The sequence below is a fragment of the Lactuca serriola genome, chromosome 1 (assembly GCF_051521515.1).
Source record: "Lactuca serriola cultivar US96UC23 chromosome 1, Lser_US96UC23_V15, whole genome shotgun sequence".
Lineage (NCBI taxonomy): Eukaryota > Viridiplantae > Streptophyta > Magnoliopsida > Asterales > Asteraceae > Lactuca > Lactuca serriola.
The window spans coordinates 34,467,440-34,484,531 of NC_136408.1; the positions used below are offsets into that span (position 1 = coordinate 34,467,440).

At 39.6% G+C, this 17,092-nt stretch overlaps 2 protein-coding genes and 1 pseudogene across 2 annotated transcripts; 2 read left to right on the forward strand and 1 right to left on the reverse strand.

Annotated features, from left to right (window-relative positions):
• Positions 1 to 1,548: 1,548 nt before the first annotated feature.
• LOC145082411 (Rhodanese/Cell cycle control phosphatase superfamily protein) lies at positions 1,549 to 4,022 on the reverse strand. Its single transcript, XM_079023315.1, has 10 exons — positions 3,769 to 4,022; positions 3,575 to 3,670; positions 3,049 to 3,156; positions 2,830 to 2,926; positions 2,649 to 2,688; positions 2,480 to 2,554; positions 2,269 to 2,356; positions 2,091 to 2,158; positions 1,887 to 1,959; positions 1,549 to 1,795 (listed from the first exon to the last, which is right to left on the reverse strand). Exons 1-10 carry the CDS (start codon positions 3,925 to 3,927, stop codon positions 1,712 to 1,714), a joined length of 888 nt encoding a protein of 295 aa, XP_078879441.1. The 5' UTR covers positions 3,928 to 4,022; the 3' UTR covers positions 1,549 to 1,711.
• Positions 4,023 to 4,436: 414 nt separating this feature from the next.
• Positions 4,437 to 8,034, forward strand: LOC145082443 (E3 ubiquitin-protein ligase RGLG2-like). The gene is made up of 12 exons (XM_079023316.1): positions 4,437 to 4,626; positions 5,189 to 5,439; positions 5,595 to 5,679; positions 5,762 to 5,902; positions 5,984 to 6,097; positions 6,233 to 6,330; positions 6,433 to 6,512; positions 6,593 to 6,698; positions 6,887 to 7,014; positions 7,238 to 7,397; positions 7,636 to 7,692; positions 7,792 to 8,034. The coding sequence occupies exons 2-12, from the start codon at positions 5,194 to 5,196 to the stop codon at positions 7,870 to 7,872; spliced, it is 1,296 nt and encodes a 431-aa protein (XP_078879442.1). The 5' UTR covers positions 4,437 to 4,626; positions 5,189 to 5,193; the 3' UTR covers positions 7,873 to 8,034.
• Positions 8,035 to 8,094: 60 nt separating this feature from the next.
• On the forward strand, positions 8,095 to 9,964 carry LOC145082427 (aldehyde oxidase GLOX pseudogene; annotated as a pseudogene).
• The last annotated feature ends 7,128 nt before the right edge of the window (positions 9,965 to 17,092 follow it).

Genomic DNA, 17,092 nt, shown 5'->3' on the forward strand with positions numbered 1-17,092 from the left:
CTTCCCAACAAAACGGACGAGCTGAACGGATGATTCGTCGCATTAATGACATTATCCGTACCCTTCTCACTCATGCCTCTCTTCCCCACTCATTTTGGGTCGAAGCTCTTCACACCGCCACCTACCTTCATAATATCCTTCCTACTAAACGCCTAAATTTTTCCACACCTGCCTTCTCTCTCTATGGTTGCCAACCATCATATGACCATCTTCGCACCTTCGGGTGCACTTGCTATCCTAATATCTCATCTACTCAATCTCATAAACTCCAACCAAGATCCGTCAAATGTGTTTTCCTTAGTTATCCGGAAAACTTTTGGGGATGTCGATGCTTTGATCCATCTATTGGAAAAGTCTATCTGTCTCGTCATGTTACATTTGATGAAACCTCTTTTCCCTTTGCCAATACCCCTACCCCCTCCACATCTTTTGACTTTCTTGATGACCCCCCATCCCCCTTCATGTTTTTCCCTGCTCCACATCCACCAACCCTACTCCACCTTCAGCACCACCTCATTCCATCACCCCTACCCAATCTTCACCACCACCTCACTCCACATCCTCATCTCCTCACCCTCCTATCTTGACCTATTCTCGTCGGTCAAAAGCCCCATCCACCACCACCAACCCTTTATCAACGCCCATAGCTCCCTCCCATACTCCACCTTCACCTACAACAACCTATCCTCAATCCACTCCACCTCAAACTCCCCCTCAACCCCCCCTTCCCACTCATCTCATCCCATGACCACACATGCACGGGCAGGAGTAACCAAACCTGTTACCCGTCTAAACCTCCATACCACCTCTACTCCACCTATCTCTCCAATTCCATAATCGTTGTTAATGGAGTGGTAGGGAGCATGTTGAGTGTGACCCGACCTCCTAAGGCTATGCCATATCTCAAAATACTTGTATTATTTTATTGATAAAATATGTAAGTACGTCTCTATTATAGGCATTGTTCTTTATTTGTTAGTTGTTATGTGTACAAATATGTAAGTATGTTGTTATTATGAATAAATAGTTATGTTGCTATAATGTGTAAGAAACATATGTGTGTTGATACAATGGGTTACATATTGCTATAAACTATAAAGAAATGGGGAACTCACAAGGTAAACTAACAAAGTAAAGCAAGTAAGAAGAACAAGCTAAATGGAAAAGCTAATTATATTGCTCTTGGAAAATGTTACAAGAGAGAACTACATAAATAAAGAGATTTATACAAATGAAAGAAACCTATCTATTAAATGAATCGACACTATTCTATATATTCACAACGAAAACCCTACATAAAGCTTGTACATGATCCTTCCCCCACTTTCGGTAGGTCTTAACATCAGGCTCAATGCACAATATATCACACCCGATTGGTTGCTTTCTACACATAATTTGCTTGCAAGAAAGTGTACATTTCTTTTATACTAAATCTAGAAGTCAGGAAAATGGTTTTCCTTATCAAGTCTGAACCTTTTATAACTTGTAGATGGAAATGACATTTTATCCTTCCATTTATCCACACTCTAAAACTTAATGGAAGAAAAAAAAAAAAAAAGAACATAGCCTAAATTATACACACATACATAGTTCCGGTTTATAGACAAAATTTAGCGAGGCAATAGCAGTATAATCACCTCATGAAAATTATACAAGAATTGTAAAAAGCGCCTATGAAATCTATAATCTTTGAACAAAAAAAAATGGATCTTTAGTTAGCCCTTATATCTTGAAGATAATGAGAGAGTTGCTGGACCCCAATAAACAATGCATCAGCAGCAATAACAACCCCCACCTATGAAGTATAGACATGTTGAGAATTTTTAGTTTATAAAGTATAGTTGAGTGAAATGTGTTTGGAAAAAGATTGAAATTAAACTTGTTACCAATCGAGCAGAAAACATTAGCTTGTAACCCCAGCCCTCCTTTGCAGCTTGAGCTCTTTGTTGGTCAGTCCAACTGCATATATTTTATATTTATTCAGCAAATTGGACAAGTATTCCACATGATGATCAAATTCTTGTTTTATAGCATTTATTTACAAGGAAAAGATTTGGAAAAATGAGACGACGTTTGATAGTAAGTTATACCCGAGAAACTCTGAAACTCCACCAATTCCAGCAAGCTTAAAGGGCTGAGGACCTTCCCTTTCAAGATCCTGCATCAAACAAGACTTAATTACACTACCAAATCATGCTTTTTAGTGAGGGAAAAAAAAACAGGACTAAAGTGTTTCTCTTGCTTTGAAATTAAGGATTAAGCTTCTACCTCTTCTTCAGCAGCCTCTAGACCTCCTTGAATCCAGAAAATGTTTGTATAACCAGCATTATATAGTTGCTCACAGGCAGCTAAAGATCTACAACAATTTAGCAATACGTAAAAAAATATCAGATAAATGGTGCAAATAACTATTCTTGCTTAGCATAAATCAAATAAATGGTATAAAACTCCATGGCATGAGTTCTAGAAAGACGTTCACCTTAATCCCTTTTGGCATGCGACAATAAGGTCTGTATCTTTTGGGAATTTCTCCATGACTTTTGAAACAAATTGTCTGTTGAATAGAGGAAAAATTGTAACAAAAAGATTATATTTTTCAAGATTGATTATATATTATTATCCATGGTTACAAACAACTCAACACATACTTATCATAAGATAGCGTAGGCACGCCACTCCACCAACCTCCTGTTGTCATACAAGAAATATAGGTAATAAGCACCTACAAATAACAAACTTAACCAACTTTCCTCACTAAAATTACTAATTTGCCCATAAACTGATTAGTTGACTAAATGTGATTGTTGACAAAGCTGATTAAATGGGTACCCATCATGTAACTTGTGACCTTTCGTGAAAGCGTTCCAACATCAAACTGAGTATCGACATCAAAGATTGGGATCCAAGTTGACCCTTTAACCCATGCCTTCAAAACAATCAACAACAAGAAAATAATAATGTTGCTTTTGAAATTTTAACTTCAGCTACTTGTATATCATGTGTATATGATGATGAAGAATGGATATATCATATATGAACTTTGTTCACCTTTTCATGCTCTGTAGATGGACGAACATCAAGTAAAGTTTTGCCAGAAAGTTGAATGGCGTATCCAGCTTCCTTTGGTGTAAGCATTTTTACTTTCTCTTCCCTTACCTACAATAAACATGTGGAAAAATGAAACAAACTCTTTGAGTTGATGTTAATGGAAGATTAATTAACAAGAGAAGTATTGCACATTCTTATCACCACCTAACATCGTTGGCTTTGAGAATGTAATAGTAATTCATAAATAGGACCCACAAAAGCTTGAGTATCCAAGAACTCTTATCTAAAATCTTTACACATGTTTTGCATACAAACAGGAGAAGACATTAAGGTATGCATATGAACCCTCAACCTAAATCTTCATACAAAGATGCAATTCTGAATGCGATAACTGACCTACGATGCCAAATCTTCCACAAACTATGCAACAACATCATAGTATGTAAGAACCCTTAACGAAATTCTTCATACAAATTTCGCAATTTTGAACTAAAAAATTTGTAAGAATTTAATTCAGTGGAAATACCAGGGCCTCCCATCTCTTCCTAGCTGCAGCCATATCTTTCACTTGCTTTAACTCGTAATCTTCATCGACTGCTTGCGCTTTTATGATCCCTTTGCACTGGAATTTTCAAACAATAGAAATACTCAAGATACAATTTTCATAAGAGCCTTGAAGTTGTAAATTGCGAGAAAATCGATAATGGAGCACAAACATACGCTGGAGTTAAACTGAATTTGGTGAAGGGGTTTGTGTTTCAAAGATGACGGGTTGAAGAAATGGGTTTTTCCGAATCGGTGGTTACTGTAATGCTGATAGTTCCTGGGATTAGAGGGCGTTGAGGTGAGAGGTGAAACTGACACACCAAGAATCTCCATTGTTGTGGAAAAAAAGATAGCAGAGTGAGAATTTGATGATTTATCCGGTGAACCAAATATATCTAACGGATATGCTAAACCCGGATATGCTGATCTGTTTATTTTCCTGAATTATTTCGACACTTTTTTAGTGTTTTGAAGTCAATTACAAAAATCTCCTGTCGGTTTGATAAACGTTGCAATTTTGCTCCAACTGTTGGAATGTTTTGCACATAATGTCCTCATAGTTTCATTCTGTTGCAGTTTTGATACAACTTTTTTGAGTTTTTTTGCACATGCAGTCCTGTGAGTTTCATTTTATGCAGTTTTGGTTCATGAAATATAAACAAATATTAATTTTATAGTAAGCTAAATACATTAATACAAAGTTGATGGTTATCACTTATTTGAAAGAAAAAAGGTTAAAAAATAACTAATTATATCTATTTTCTCAAAAGAGATTATTGCATTAAAATGGAATACAAGTAATTTTTTTTGCAATCAGTCAACGTCATGTGTTACGTCTCAGACGAAGTGATTGCGAAGAAACACACAAAACGTGGTGGAATCGAACTCTCAAGGGGAAAACGTTGCAGATTTTCTCTGAGTCTTATGGAGTCGTTATATATATTTAAATCTGAATCCATTGCCACGTTTCACTCTACTTTCAAAGTTTCACCTGCAACCACCAACCCTTTCCAGCGCCGCTTCTATTCCTCAGTAGGTTACTCAATTCTCTACGGATTATAACAAGTTAACATTAATCCTTGTTCGATTGATTCGTACTGCTTTCGGTAACGCCTGTTTGAGTGTTTTCTTCAGTAAATTCGACTTCGTTCGTATGTATATATGTATAGTTGAAGCGAAACTTTCATTTCTGGATCAGTGTGTCTTTGTGGATGAATTCTATGTAGTTTTGTTGATGTATGCTTTACTGTTTTACTGATCACAATTCTCAATTTCGTGTTTAATTTTGTGTTTATGTGCGTTTTATCAGAACACAAGAACGAAGACTTTGACTTCTGAATTGACTTTTTAAAAGTAAAACTGCAGTGAATTTGGGTCAAATTGGACACTGTTTCGTTCCTTTTTGTTGAACTTGTTAGGAATTTTAATGCAGCGATCAACGCTTTTTAAGAAAGTTCGGTTTTTATATTTCAGTATGCAATTCACTTTTTCTAACGATTACAACAACTTGACAATTATTCTTCGTCAATTGATTGTTTCCTATTCCTGCAGTTATCAATGATACTCAATTTGGTGTTTAATTTTGTGTTTTTAGAGTTAATGGGTTGCAAATTTTCAAAGAGGGCTGTTTCAAGGCCGTATTCATCATATAGCTCGACATCAAATCCATGGGCTTATCCACAATCACCATATCCTCAATCGCCATTTCCTCAACCACCACTGACCCAATCATATGCTTACCCTCCTTCGCCTTATCAAAGCTATCCTGATCAAGCTCCTACAGTTAAGAAGAACCTTGAGAGAAAATACTCCAGAATAGATGATAATTACAACAACTTAGAGCAGGTAACATTATCATTATTTTAACTTAAACTTCTCTCACTCTCAAGTAAAGAGGAAAAGGTTATGGCTATTATGGCTTTAAAAAAAAAAAAAAAAAAAAAAGTACATTGCTATTATCCTTAAAAAAAAGTTTAACTCATCATTTTTACTTTACTCAGGTTACTGATGCTCTAGCACGCGCTGGTTTGGAGTCTTCAAATTTGATTGTTGGTGTAGATTTTACCAAGAGCAACGAGTGGACAGGTTGAGTTTAATCTTGGACTTTTTCATATACTTATATACATTTTTGGAGCTTATTTAGAATAATTTTATCGATTGTTATTAGGTGCAAGGTCTTTTCATCGAAGAAGCTTACATCATATTGGAATTGATATGAACCCTTATGAAGAAGCAATATCAATAATTGGAAGGACATTAGCTTCCTTTGATGAGGATAATTTAATTCCTTGTTTTGGATTTGGAGATGGTATTAAATCGAAATTTATGGTTAAATTGTGTGAGTTGTTCAAAGTTATTGCCACTTATATGTGATTTTGTGATTTGATAGCTTCAACTCATGATCAAGAGGTGTTTAGTTTCTACCCGGATGACAAATTTTGTGATGGATTTGAAGATGTTTTGAGACGGTATAGAGAATTAGTACCTCAATTGCGGCTTGCAGGTTGAAATTACACTTTATTAGTTTTGTATATAATAATTTATATAACTGTAATTAAACACCCCGATTTATCTTTTCTTACATAAAGCTTTCTTGTGAAAATTAAGAGTGGTGAACTTCCTTTCTGCATCCAAACAGGGCCCACATCATTTGCCCCTATCATTGAAATGGCAATTACCATTGTTGAACAAAGTGGTGGTCAATATCATGTCTTGTTGATCATTGCCGATGGCCAGGTAATCTTGATTAAAAAAAGATGCTCATTTTCTAACTTTCAACTATTTGGTTACCACTATTGTGCACCTATCTATATTGCTAAAATGCACCTTTGCATACAGGTCACAAGAAGTGTTGATACTGACCATGGTCAACTAAGTCCACAGGAAAGGAGAACTGTTGATGCTATTGTGAAAGCTAGGTAAATTTAAGACAAACCATTTTTTAGGTTTTCACATACGAAAATTCTCTGACATGTACTAATTTTTTTTTTATATATAGCGAGTATCCATTGTCAATAGTATTAGTTGGGGTTGGAGATGGACCATGGGACATGATGAAGGAATTTGACGACAATATTCCTGCTCGAGCTTTTGACAATTTTCAGGCAAGTTTTATTTATTTATATAATACTCCATTTTACAACTATTTCTCTTTTACTTAATGCAGAAAGAACAACTTAATAAATAAAGTTAGTGAAATGCGTGAGTCCTAACTTTTTATAAATTTCTACTCATTTATTTTTTCCTTCCATTTTACCATTCTGAATATTTACTTGTTTTGTCGATTTTTTAGTTTGTAAATTTCACAGAAATTATGTCGATGAACATGGATTCATCTAGGAAGGAAGCAGAGTTTGCTCTTTCAGCCTTGATGGAGATACCTTCACAATATAAAGCAACACTTGAGCTCAACATACTAGGGTGGGTGACTTCTCAAAACTCTTTATCATTTCTTCCTATTACATCATCGTACTTCGAAAGTTCTACCCAATTATAGCAACATCATATAAATTCAAAGCAATTATCATTGAGATAACTGAGTAGAATTTTTAAAGTATGATGCTATATTTGGGTAGATTTCATATACTATAAATATAATAAACAAATAAATAAAAGTACATTGTTATTTCTTGTACTCTCTCAGTACTCGTAGAGGAAATGCTATAGATAGGATTTCTCTTCCACCACCACGTTATGGTGGACCAAATCCTTCACGATCCACTACTTTCCAACCAACTCTTAAAACAAGAGAAACATCATCAACTCACACAAATTACCATGGGACTTCTACCTCAGATAATAATGTAAGTCAATCTATATAATACAAACATACCCTCTTTTCTTTCTCCTAAAAAACAAGTAACCATTTTTAGTTTTTTTAACTTGCTTCCAAAAATATTGTGTTACAACTAATATGAGTATCAAATGTCCTATACTTTTGCGATAAAATCATATGATTAAATACATATAAAGAGAAAAAAGAAATTATTGGTGAACTAATTTTACCCGAGATTACACCTTTAATTTACACATTCTTTGCAGCTTTGCCCCATCTGCATAACTGCTCGGAAGGACATGGCTTTCGGCTGTGGGCATCAGGTACATTTTCCACAAATATATATATAAACCTACAAAATACAAATAAATAAACATTTTTAGTAAATCAACTCATGATTCCTTTGCTTTTAATATTTTCAGACATGTTGCGAATGTGGCACAGACCTTCAACTTTGCCCTATTTGTAGGAGTCACATACACACCAGAATCAAACTTTATTAAACACCAGCCCCCATGTTTTCTCTTCATATTCTTTCTCTCCAATACCCCCAAAAAAATTGCAAAATCTTAGGGTAAGCTTTTCTTGTGATCTTGTAAATTAGTTGCATAACTTTAGGATGTATCATATGCATTTCTTTAACCAAAATAAATTCATATAATTAATTTCACTCTACAAATACCATACCCTCTTCCCTCAACATTATTATCAATATCAATACTCCCATGGGTGGGACACGGGCCTCGTGTAAACCACTCGAGTGCTTCATACTTTTTCTTTTACTTTTGAATTGCGTTATATGTAGTAAACGTCCACATGAACTAGGCCAAACCGGGCCCAACCCCACCCGGTCAAAATCCAGTCAACACGGATGGAACTGGAATCTTCTCATGAACAACACCGGTGTGGTAGCAATGCACATGGCAGTCACCCACCACAATAAAGTTGTCATATTTGACCAGACCAATGCGGGCCCATCTCAATACCGTTTACGAAAGTGCAAGGCCCGGGGTGGGTCCCGGGAGTCCTCGTGTTACGCACACTCAGTGGAATATAATATAGTGAAAAACAAAGTGCGGGCCCTACATCTTGCAACAGACACGTGGTGCTCATCGGGCTCGTTTTTGAGTAATGGGACCTTACTGCAAACGGGTGGAAACGGGTCCGGGTCGAAAAAGATCCGGTATTATAAACCGTGTCAAAATAATGGATGTGATTGGATGGAATCAAAAAAGGAGATGTTTGTTAGGCGATGGTATGCTTCAAGTTTATCTCTTCCAAAGGAAAACAGTGTTATAGTTGTCGGGGGACAATCGGCGTTTAGTTACGAATTTGTCCCTAAAACTTCAAATAAACCATATGATCTCCCGTTTTTGCATCGTACGTTTGAGCGAAATTCAAAAGGGAACAATTTATACCCGATTTTACACTTATCAAACAATGGACATTTATTCATTTTTGCTAATCGGGATTCGATTCTTTTCGATTATAAAAAACGTAAAGTCGTAAAAAACTTCCCAAAAATCCCGGGAAACGGGGCCCGCAGTTACCCGAGCACAGGCTCTTCCGTAATTCTTCCTTTAGACTACAACGACAACTTCGGTAAAGTTGAAGTTATGGTATGCGGTGGTGCAGCCCGTGGGTCCTACACCGCAGCTCAACGGCGGCGTTATCTAACGGGCTTGCGTTCTTGTGGAAGAATGGTGATCACCGGAAACCGCCACAAGTGGCGGATGGAGAACATGCCGGGCCCACGGATCATGAGCGACATGTTGGTATTACCGACCGGTGATATCTTGATAATCAACGGTGCAAAACGAGGGTGCGCCGGATGGGGTACCGCATCGGATCCGGCTCTCGAACCGTATCTTTATAAACCGGACAACGGGCCAGGAAAACGGTTTCAAACGTTAAAGAAAACAAAAATCGCGAGGTTGTATCATTCGTCTGCAGTGTTGTTACCGGATGGGCGGATCTTGGTGGCTGGTGGGAACCCGAATAACCGGTACATCATGCACGGTGTGACTCACCCGACTGAGCTCAGGCTACAAGCCCTAACCCCGGACTACATGGACCCACAGTTTGATGATCTCCGGCCAAAGGACGTAATGGTCATTTACCCACGAAAAGCCCACGGTGTGGAAAACGGTCGCATTTTTAATGTTACTTTTGGCCTCACGAATGATTCCGGGAATTTGAGTGTGGTGGCATATGCACCACCGTTTACGACTCACTCGTTATCGATGAATCAGAGAATGTTGAGACTTGAGTGTTTGGGTTTGGAGAGTGGTGGTGGTCAAGATAGGGTTCAGGCGAGTGTGGTGGCTCCTCCTTCGATTTATGTTGCACCACCGGGTTTTTATATGTTGACGGTGGTTAACGGTGGTGTTCCTAGTAGATCTTCGTGGCTTAGGATACTTTAGGTTTGTGGGTAAAATGTCGCTACCCACTTCCCTCTTATTTCAACGGAAACACATCAAACTTTCTTTTTAATGTTTAAACAAATATTTTGTAGGGGGGCAGAAGAGTTAAGTGTATTCAAATGTTGCATTATTTTAATTTTTGTGTTATTAAAAAAATGTGAAGATTATATTGATGATTTAGTTATGTCGTCATATTTAATACAGCTGTTATTTATAAAAGTTTAAATTACAATTAGATTTTATTTTATTAAAGATTAAATAAAAGAAAATTCATAACTTTTTTCAACAAATAAAAGATGTAATCTAAGCAATAAAACGGCATTGACTTCGATTGGTCATGCTTAAGCAGGCAAATGCCCATTCAAACTCTCCTATTAATATATTATACTTTTTTGTTTTAATATTATTATTTTCAGCTGTATTTTTTTTTTGTCTTATATGAGAAGGTATAAGAATATTAGGCACTGTTTGATTTTCTGAAGAAAAAAATTTATGAAGTCTGCGGACCATCTCTGCAACCCTCTGCAGTAGAAGAGGTGGACCAAACGGCTGCAGACTGTAATAAGAAGCGTGTTTGTTTTTTAACATTTGCGTTAAAAAATTAAAATAAACTAATTTTATAAACCGAAAATAGCTTTTTAATACGTAAAATTTAATAATGTATAACATTTCGGTAAAAATTAATAATATTTCAGTAAAAAATAATGATATTTCAACAAAAAAAAAATAAAGATATTTTAGTAAAAAATAATGATATTTCATCAATAAATTATCATTATTGAATAAAAAAAAAAAGAAAAATAAATTCAACAAGAATAAACGAAAAAAAATATGAAATAAAATTTTTACAACATATAATCAAAATTTCAGCAATAAAAAAATAAGAAGAGGTTGTAAGAGGTTGAAAGAGGCATCACAAGTGTTGCGCCAAACAGCGCACGCGCAGAGATTTTTGACTCAGAAGACTTCTAAAAAACAAACAATTTTAAGATGAAAAGTGTTGCGTGTGTGTTACGCCACGCAGCAATAAAAGGTTTAAAGAGTTTTTTTCCAAAAAACAAACAGCACCTAAATAAATGTCTTACCTTTACATATGAATATCAATTTCTATTCATAACATACTCTGAAAGTTTACTTCAATTTTTTAAAGATTGTTAGTTTAAATTGTAATACTTACTATACGGAATGGTACAACACATTTTGAATGTGGGTAAAACTAAACAAAATACTATAATCCGATATAAACATAAAAAAAGAATGTGCGACATATAAATAGGTTTGTTCAATGCGAAAGATATTTTTTTTGTCTGTAATATGTTAATTCGTTGTCTTGTTTTTAAGTTACTTGTGGTCTTTGTGTATGTATATGTGCGGACTATGCATATGCACTAAAATAAAAAAAATAAAAAGAATTAATGTGAAGTAAAAGTGGTCTTTTATTGTAACTATAAATTGTTTTTCCCTGTTGAGAGGGGGTGCACGATTGATGAGAGTTTATTTATGTTTATTTTACAATGTTCTATAAATTTTTTATTAGGTAAAGACCATTTTTTAACTTTTATAAACATATAAACCATAAAGCATACTATTTAAAAACATTGATCATTTCTATAAAAAAAATATGCATGGACTTATTATATAAATTACAGAGAGAGCTTTTGTAATTAATTTTTGAAAAAACATCATAAATGGTCCCTGTGGCTTTCTAAAACCTGAAGTTTAGTCCTCGTGGTTTAAAACCATCATAAATGGTCGCTATGATTTCAAAACTTTTGATGATTTGTCCTTATTGCTAACTCCGTTAAGTTTTGTCCGTTAACTAAAAGACAATTTCGTCATTTCACTACTAAAGGGACCACTTATGACGTTTTCTTTTATTTAAAAAAAAATAAAAAATGAAATAATATACAAAGAGGGTCCCTCTCTCTCTCTCTCTCTCTTCGTGTCTATGTGTGAGAAGATGTAGATCGTGTGTGTATATGTGTGTGTTCATCCGCATAATTTGCTTCAGCCACTTTAGCCTCCATCTGGTTCTCTAACACATTAACTTCCGTCAACATCTTCACCTCTTCCTTCTTGCCTTTATGTGCCTCCGATTCAAACGGTGTAATGACCCGTGTCCGGTATGGTAATTCCTTGGTATTCATTTTGAAGTTTTGCAAGAGGGACTCGGCGAGTTCATAGCCTGACTCGCCGAGTAGGGTCGCGATCTCGAGCACGTGTGAGTCGGGGACTCGGCGAGTCCATATCCCTGACTCGGCGAGTCCATCCGTCTGGGTGAAACCCTAAATCCCCGGGTTGCCCACTATTTAAGTCACATTATAGCCCCATTCTCGCCTCCCTCACCCTGAGAACACTGTGAGAAAGAACCCTAATCCTCCATTGTGTGAGCTAAGTGTTTTGTGCCATTTTGTGAAGGTTTGAAGAAGGAGAAGAAGCAAGGAGCAAGGAGAAGAGGTGTAGTGCAAAGATCCAAGGGCAAATCTGAGTTATTTGAGGTATTTTCGGATTTTCCCTCTTGTTATATGCTTTGAACCTCCATTAGAGCCCTCCTAGGATCTAGTTGATGCTTGTTCCAAGCCTTATGTTTGCATGGATGCTTTAATAAGTCGAGATATCTATAGATCTGAATGATTGGGTGTTGTAGAGCCCAGATCTACTGCCTTTTTGGAGTTACTTTGCATATTAACCATAGATCTACCCATTTTGTGCATCTTTTAGCCTTATTTCCCTTATTCATGAGGTTGTACACGTAAAGTTGGAAACTTTACGTGGTAAATCAGCTTATTGGACTCAGATCTATCAATTGTATGTGTTGGATTCAAACAAAATCGAGTAAAAATCAGTTGCATGGCGGCAACTCGGCGAGTCGGGAAGAACGACTCGGCGAGTTGGGTCGCGAGTCCCCGATTCCTTCATTTTATCAGTGTCGAGTGGATCCAGTGAGTTAGAGAGTGGACTCAGCGAGTTGAGAGTAGACTCAGTGATGGAGGGACTCGGCGAGTTGTTCATACAACTCGGCGAGTCCAAGGCAATCTTCTTAAGCTCAAGAACAACTCGTCGAGTTGTTCATAGGACTCGGCGAGTCGGATGAAGATTGTCTGAGTTCTTGGATCGGGAGAGTACTCGTCGAGTCGATGTCATACTCGACGAGTAGCAGCGAGTTAAGTCGAGGAGTGAGAATAGGGACTCGACGAGTTGGCGGCCCAACTCGGCGAGTCAGGTCAACTGTGGGTTGACTTTGACCGAGAGTTGACTTTGTCTGAGAGTTGACTTTGACCTGGGGTAAAAGAGTCATTTTACCCAGTGCAGTGTTTAGTATTTGATTAAGTATGTTTATGGTCTTGTAGCCGGGGAGATACCGGAGCAACAGCAGTTAGCCCTCAGAGCTATTCACTCAGCAGCCAGTTCACGAGGTGAGTCTCCCTTCAGTAGGATCGGGTCTACGGCCACAATGCCGGCCCGTGTAATTATCAGTAGTCCGGTCTTTAGTTTGATGTAGTAGCTAGCTGGCTTGACGTCTTTGTGATTCAAGCATATTTGTGTTATGTGTTCCGGACTTCGGTCCGATGCAGTTAGTTCCGGACTTCGGTCCGATGCAGTTAGTTCCGGATTTCGGTCTGATGCAGTTAGTTCCGGACTTCGGTCCGATGCAGTCAGTTCCGGACTCCGGTCCGATGCAGTTAGTTCCGGACTTTGGTCCGATGCAGGGGACAAGGTCCCGGTCAGTTCCGGACTTCGGTCCGATGCAGCTAGTTCCAGACCTCGGTCTGATGCAGTGGGCAAGGCCCAGTATGTGATTTATATGTATTGTATGGTATGTGGTAGTTTGGGGGAGCTCACTAAGCTTCGTGCTTACAGTTTCAGTGTTGTTTCAGGTACTTCCGCTTGTAGAGAGAGGAGCTCGGGATGATGGCATCGCACACACCACAGCTTCAGCTTTTATCCTGGGAGTTGATTGGTTCTTGATTTTTATATAACATGGATATGATACAGTTTTCCGCATAGTGTTTTTATTATGATTTTGAGATACATCATGTATGGTTTATGATATGACACTCAGATTATGGTTTTTGGTTATGTTGAAAAACGAAATTTTTGGGTCGTATTTTTGGGTCGTTTCAAGTTGGTATCAGAGCCCTGGTTTGAGGGATTCGGATACACTTCCGGGTGTATCTGAACTCAAACTAAGGGGAAATAAAAAGATTTTTAAAAGGAAAATGTTTTCTAAAAGAATTTTGAAAGCACTTAGAAAGAAAGAAATTTTTAAACAAGATAAGGGTGTGGTGCATGCGATCAGCCGAGCTCAAGTAAGTACTCCCAAATTACCCATACAAGTTATTTGTTCAGTTTCAGTTTCAGTAGAACAGCATGTTAGTATAAGACTAAGGATCTAGGAGAATGCCTTATGTGCCTGCTTTATGTGTTACATCTTTATGAGTATTGCATGCTAGTATTGAGTAGACAGCAGTAGGATAGCTTGTTTAGGTTATGCCTGATAGTATGAGCTTAGCACTGCATGCTAGATCAGTTTCTCGTTTTGAGAATAGTTTTGCCTGAGTATGTTCCCTTATTCTGAATGCTGCTTGCTTCGTGCTTTGTGGGAGTTCTGAGTGATGGAAGTTAGCCATTAGGTGAACACGTTACACCACATGTGATCAGGGTTAAATAATCCCAGAGTGCTGGAACTGGCCCTATTGCGCAGCTCTTGTTTGAGTCCAACCGTTATAGGGACGGGTCTTTTACTTGAAGGATTATCTGATCTTCGTCACATGTGATGGTGTTCAGGTGATGGTTAATTAGCATTATAAGGAGACCTGCAGCAGCTGAGGACTAGTTGAGTTGAGTCTGAGGTTTCTCTGGGGCAAGCCTAGGATGAGAGTAGCAGAGATCAGTAGTAGTAGAAGTGACTTGGTGGAGTCAGGGCAGTTCTTGAAGAAAGTACGGATAGATGTGGAAGGTAGTATGGGCCCGTACTACTGGAAGCAGAGGATCCGTACTCGAATCAAGAAAGGCTGAGACAAGACCAGGAAGCTAGTTGTAGTATCAATGATCCCTCAAGATATTTCTGTTTTCTGATGTAGTTGTGATGTGTTTCAGAATGGTGGTTCTGCGTTCGAGACCAGCAGCCGGCAGCGGAGGTGCCGGGGAGGGATCAGGTTCAGGTTCGGGGGATGAGCGCATGGGTAAGCAGACCCGAGAGTTTCTTTCTTCGGAGATTACGCGCATCATTATAGAGCAGACTCCTGTGATCTTCGGTTCGATCAAGGAGGGGATTCTAGAGCTGATGGATGAGAGATTGGGCACCTTCCGTGCCGAGGTGGCGGCCATGATGGGGTCGCGCACCCTTACTTTCAGGGAGTTCAGGGCATGTGGAGCTCCGGACTATCATGGGGCGCGAGACCCCATAGCGAGCAGCAGATGGTTGGCGGATGTGGCCAACGCCTTCCGCACTAGCAGATGTCCCGAGGGGGACAAGGTCAGATTGGCGTCCTGCCTTCTAAAGGACAGGGCACGAGATTGGTGGGAGGAGGTCGGGCATGCCATTGGGGATGATGCAGCATTGGACGCCATGACCTGGGCTGATTTCTCTACCAGGCTCAGGGCGGAGTTTGCACCGGTCATTGAGGTGCAACAACTAGCTAGGGAGTTTCAGGACCTCACCCAGACTACAGAGACAGTGGCGGAGATCACCGCCAAGTTCAGGGAGAGGGCTCTTCTCGTTCCTCAGTATGTAGCTGATGAGGAAATGAAGAAGGCCCATTATCATGAGATGTTGCGGAGCGATATCCGCCAGTTTGTGAGCCGGTCCAGCTGTAAAACGCTGGAAGATATGATTGCTAGAGCTCGGGAGAGGGAGATTGATCTTGAGATGGAGAAGAAAAGGAAACCGGAGGCGGTTTCGGGTTCAGGCGGTTCGGGCAAAAAGCCCAAGGTTTCGGATCACAGATCTAGGAGTCAGCAGAGCCACGGTCGATGTGGAAAGTGTGGGAGATTGCACGAGGGAGCGTGCAAGGCAGGGAGTTCCGGCTGCTACAAGTGCGGTCGGATTGGGCATTTGAGTAGGGATTGTACGGCCCCTGCTACTGCCGTCGCAGCATCAGATCTGATTTGCTTTCAGTGCAATCAGAGGGGACATAAAAAGTCCCAGTGTCCGAGTTTAGCTTCAGCGGGGAAGGTGGCTGCACCTGCCCCTGCTACCTTGAGGATTACAGATGGCCGGCAGGGCCGAGCTGATGCGCCAGTGGCGAAGAGTAGGGCGTTTCAGATGACAGCAGAGGAGGCGCGAGCGACTCCTGATGTGGTGACAGGTATGTATCTTCCCTTTATCTCTTTATTATTATTGATTAAATGTTGCTTATGATTGTATGTTTTATTCAGGGTCGTTCTCTGTGAACGGCATTTCTGCTTTGGTATTATTCGATTCGGGGGCTACCCGATCATTCGTATCTCTTGCGCTTAGCAAGAGGTTCAGTAGAGCTCCAGGGGAGCTGGATTGTCCATTAGAGGTTGAGATAGCGGATGATAGGACCGTGAGGGTCGGCAGAGTGCACAGAGGGTGTTCTCTTCAGTTATTTGATGAGCAGTTTTCAGTGGATCTGGTACCTATTCCCCTGCGAGGGAATAAGGTTATTGTGGGTATGGATTGGCTAAGCCCCAATGGGGCGGTGATTGATTATGAGCTTCAGCTAGTGAGGGTTCGCACTCCCAGTGGGGGAGAGTTGGTGATTCAGGGCGAGAGGCCACAGCGAGGACCGACCTTTTGTTCCGCCGCAAGGGCGAGGCGCTATGTTCAGCAGGGTTGCGCCGGTTTTGTAGCTTACGTTTTGGATGCCCGGGAGAAGGGCAAGTCGACAGTAGATGATGTTCCTATTGTTCGAGACTACCCGGACGTGTTTCCTGAGGATTTGCCGGGGATACCTCCTGAGAGACAGGTTGAGTTCAGGATCGACCTCGTCCCTGGAGCGGCTCCGATAGCCAAGGCACCGTATCGACTAGCTCCCCCTGAGATGCAGGAGTTGTCTACACAGCTGCAGGAGCTGTTAGACAAGGGTTTCATTCGGCCGAGCAGTTCGCCTTGGGGAGCGCCGATCCTGTTTGTGAGAAAGAAGGATGGGTCGCATCGTATGTGTATCGATTATCGGGAGTTGAATAAGGTAACGGTGAAGAACCGTTACCCACTCCCGAGGATAGATGATTTGTTTGATCAGCTTCAGGGAGCGTCTTGGTTCTCCAAGATCGATCTACGCTCCGGATATCATCAGATGCGGGTTAGAGATGAGGATGTGCAGAAGACTGC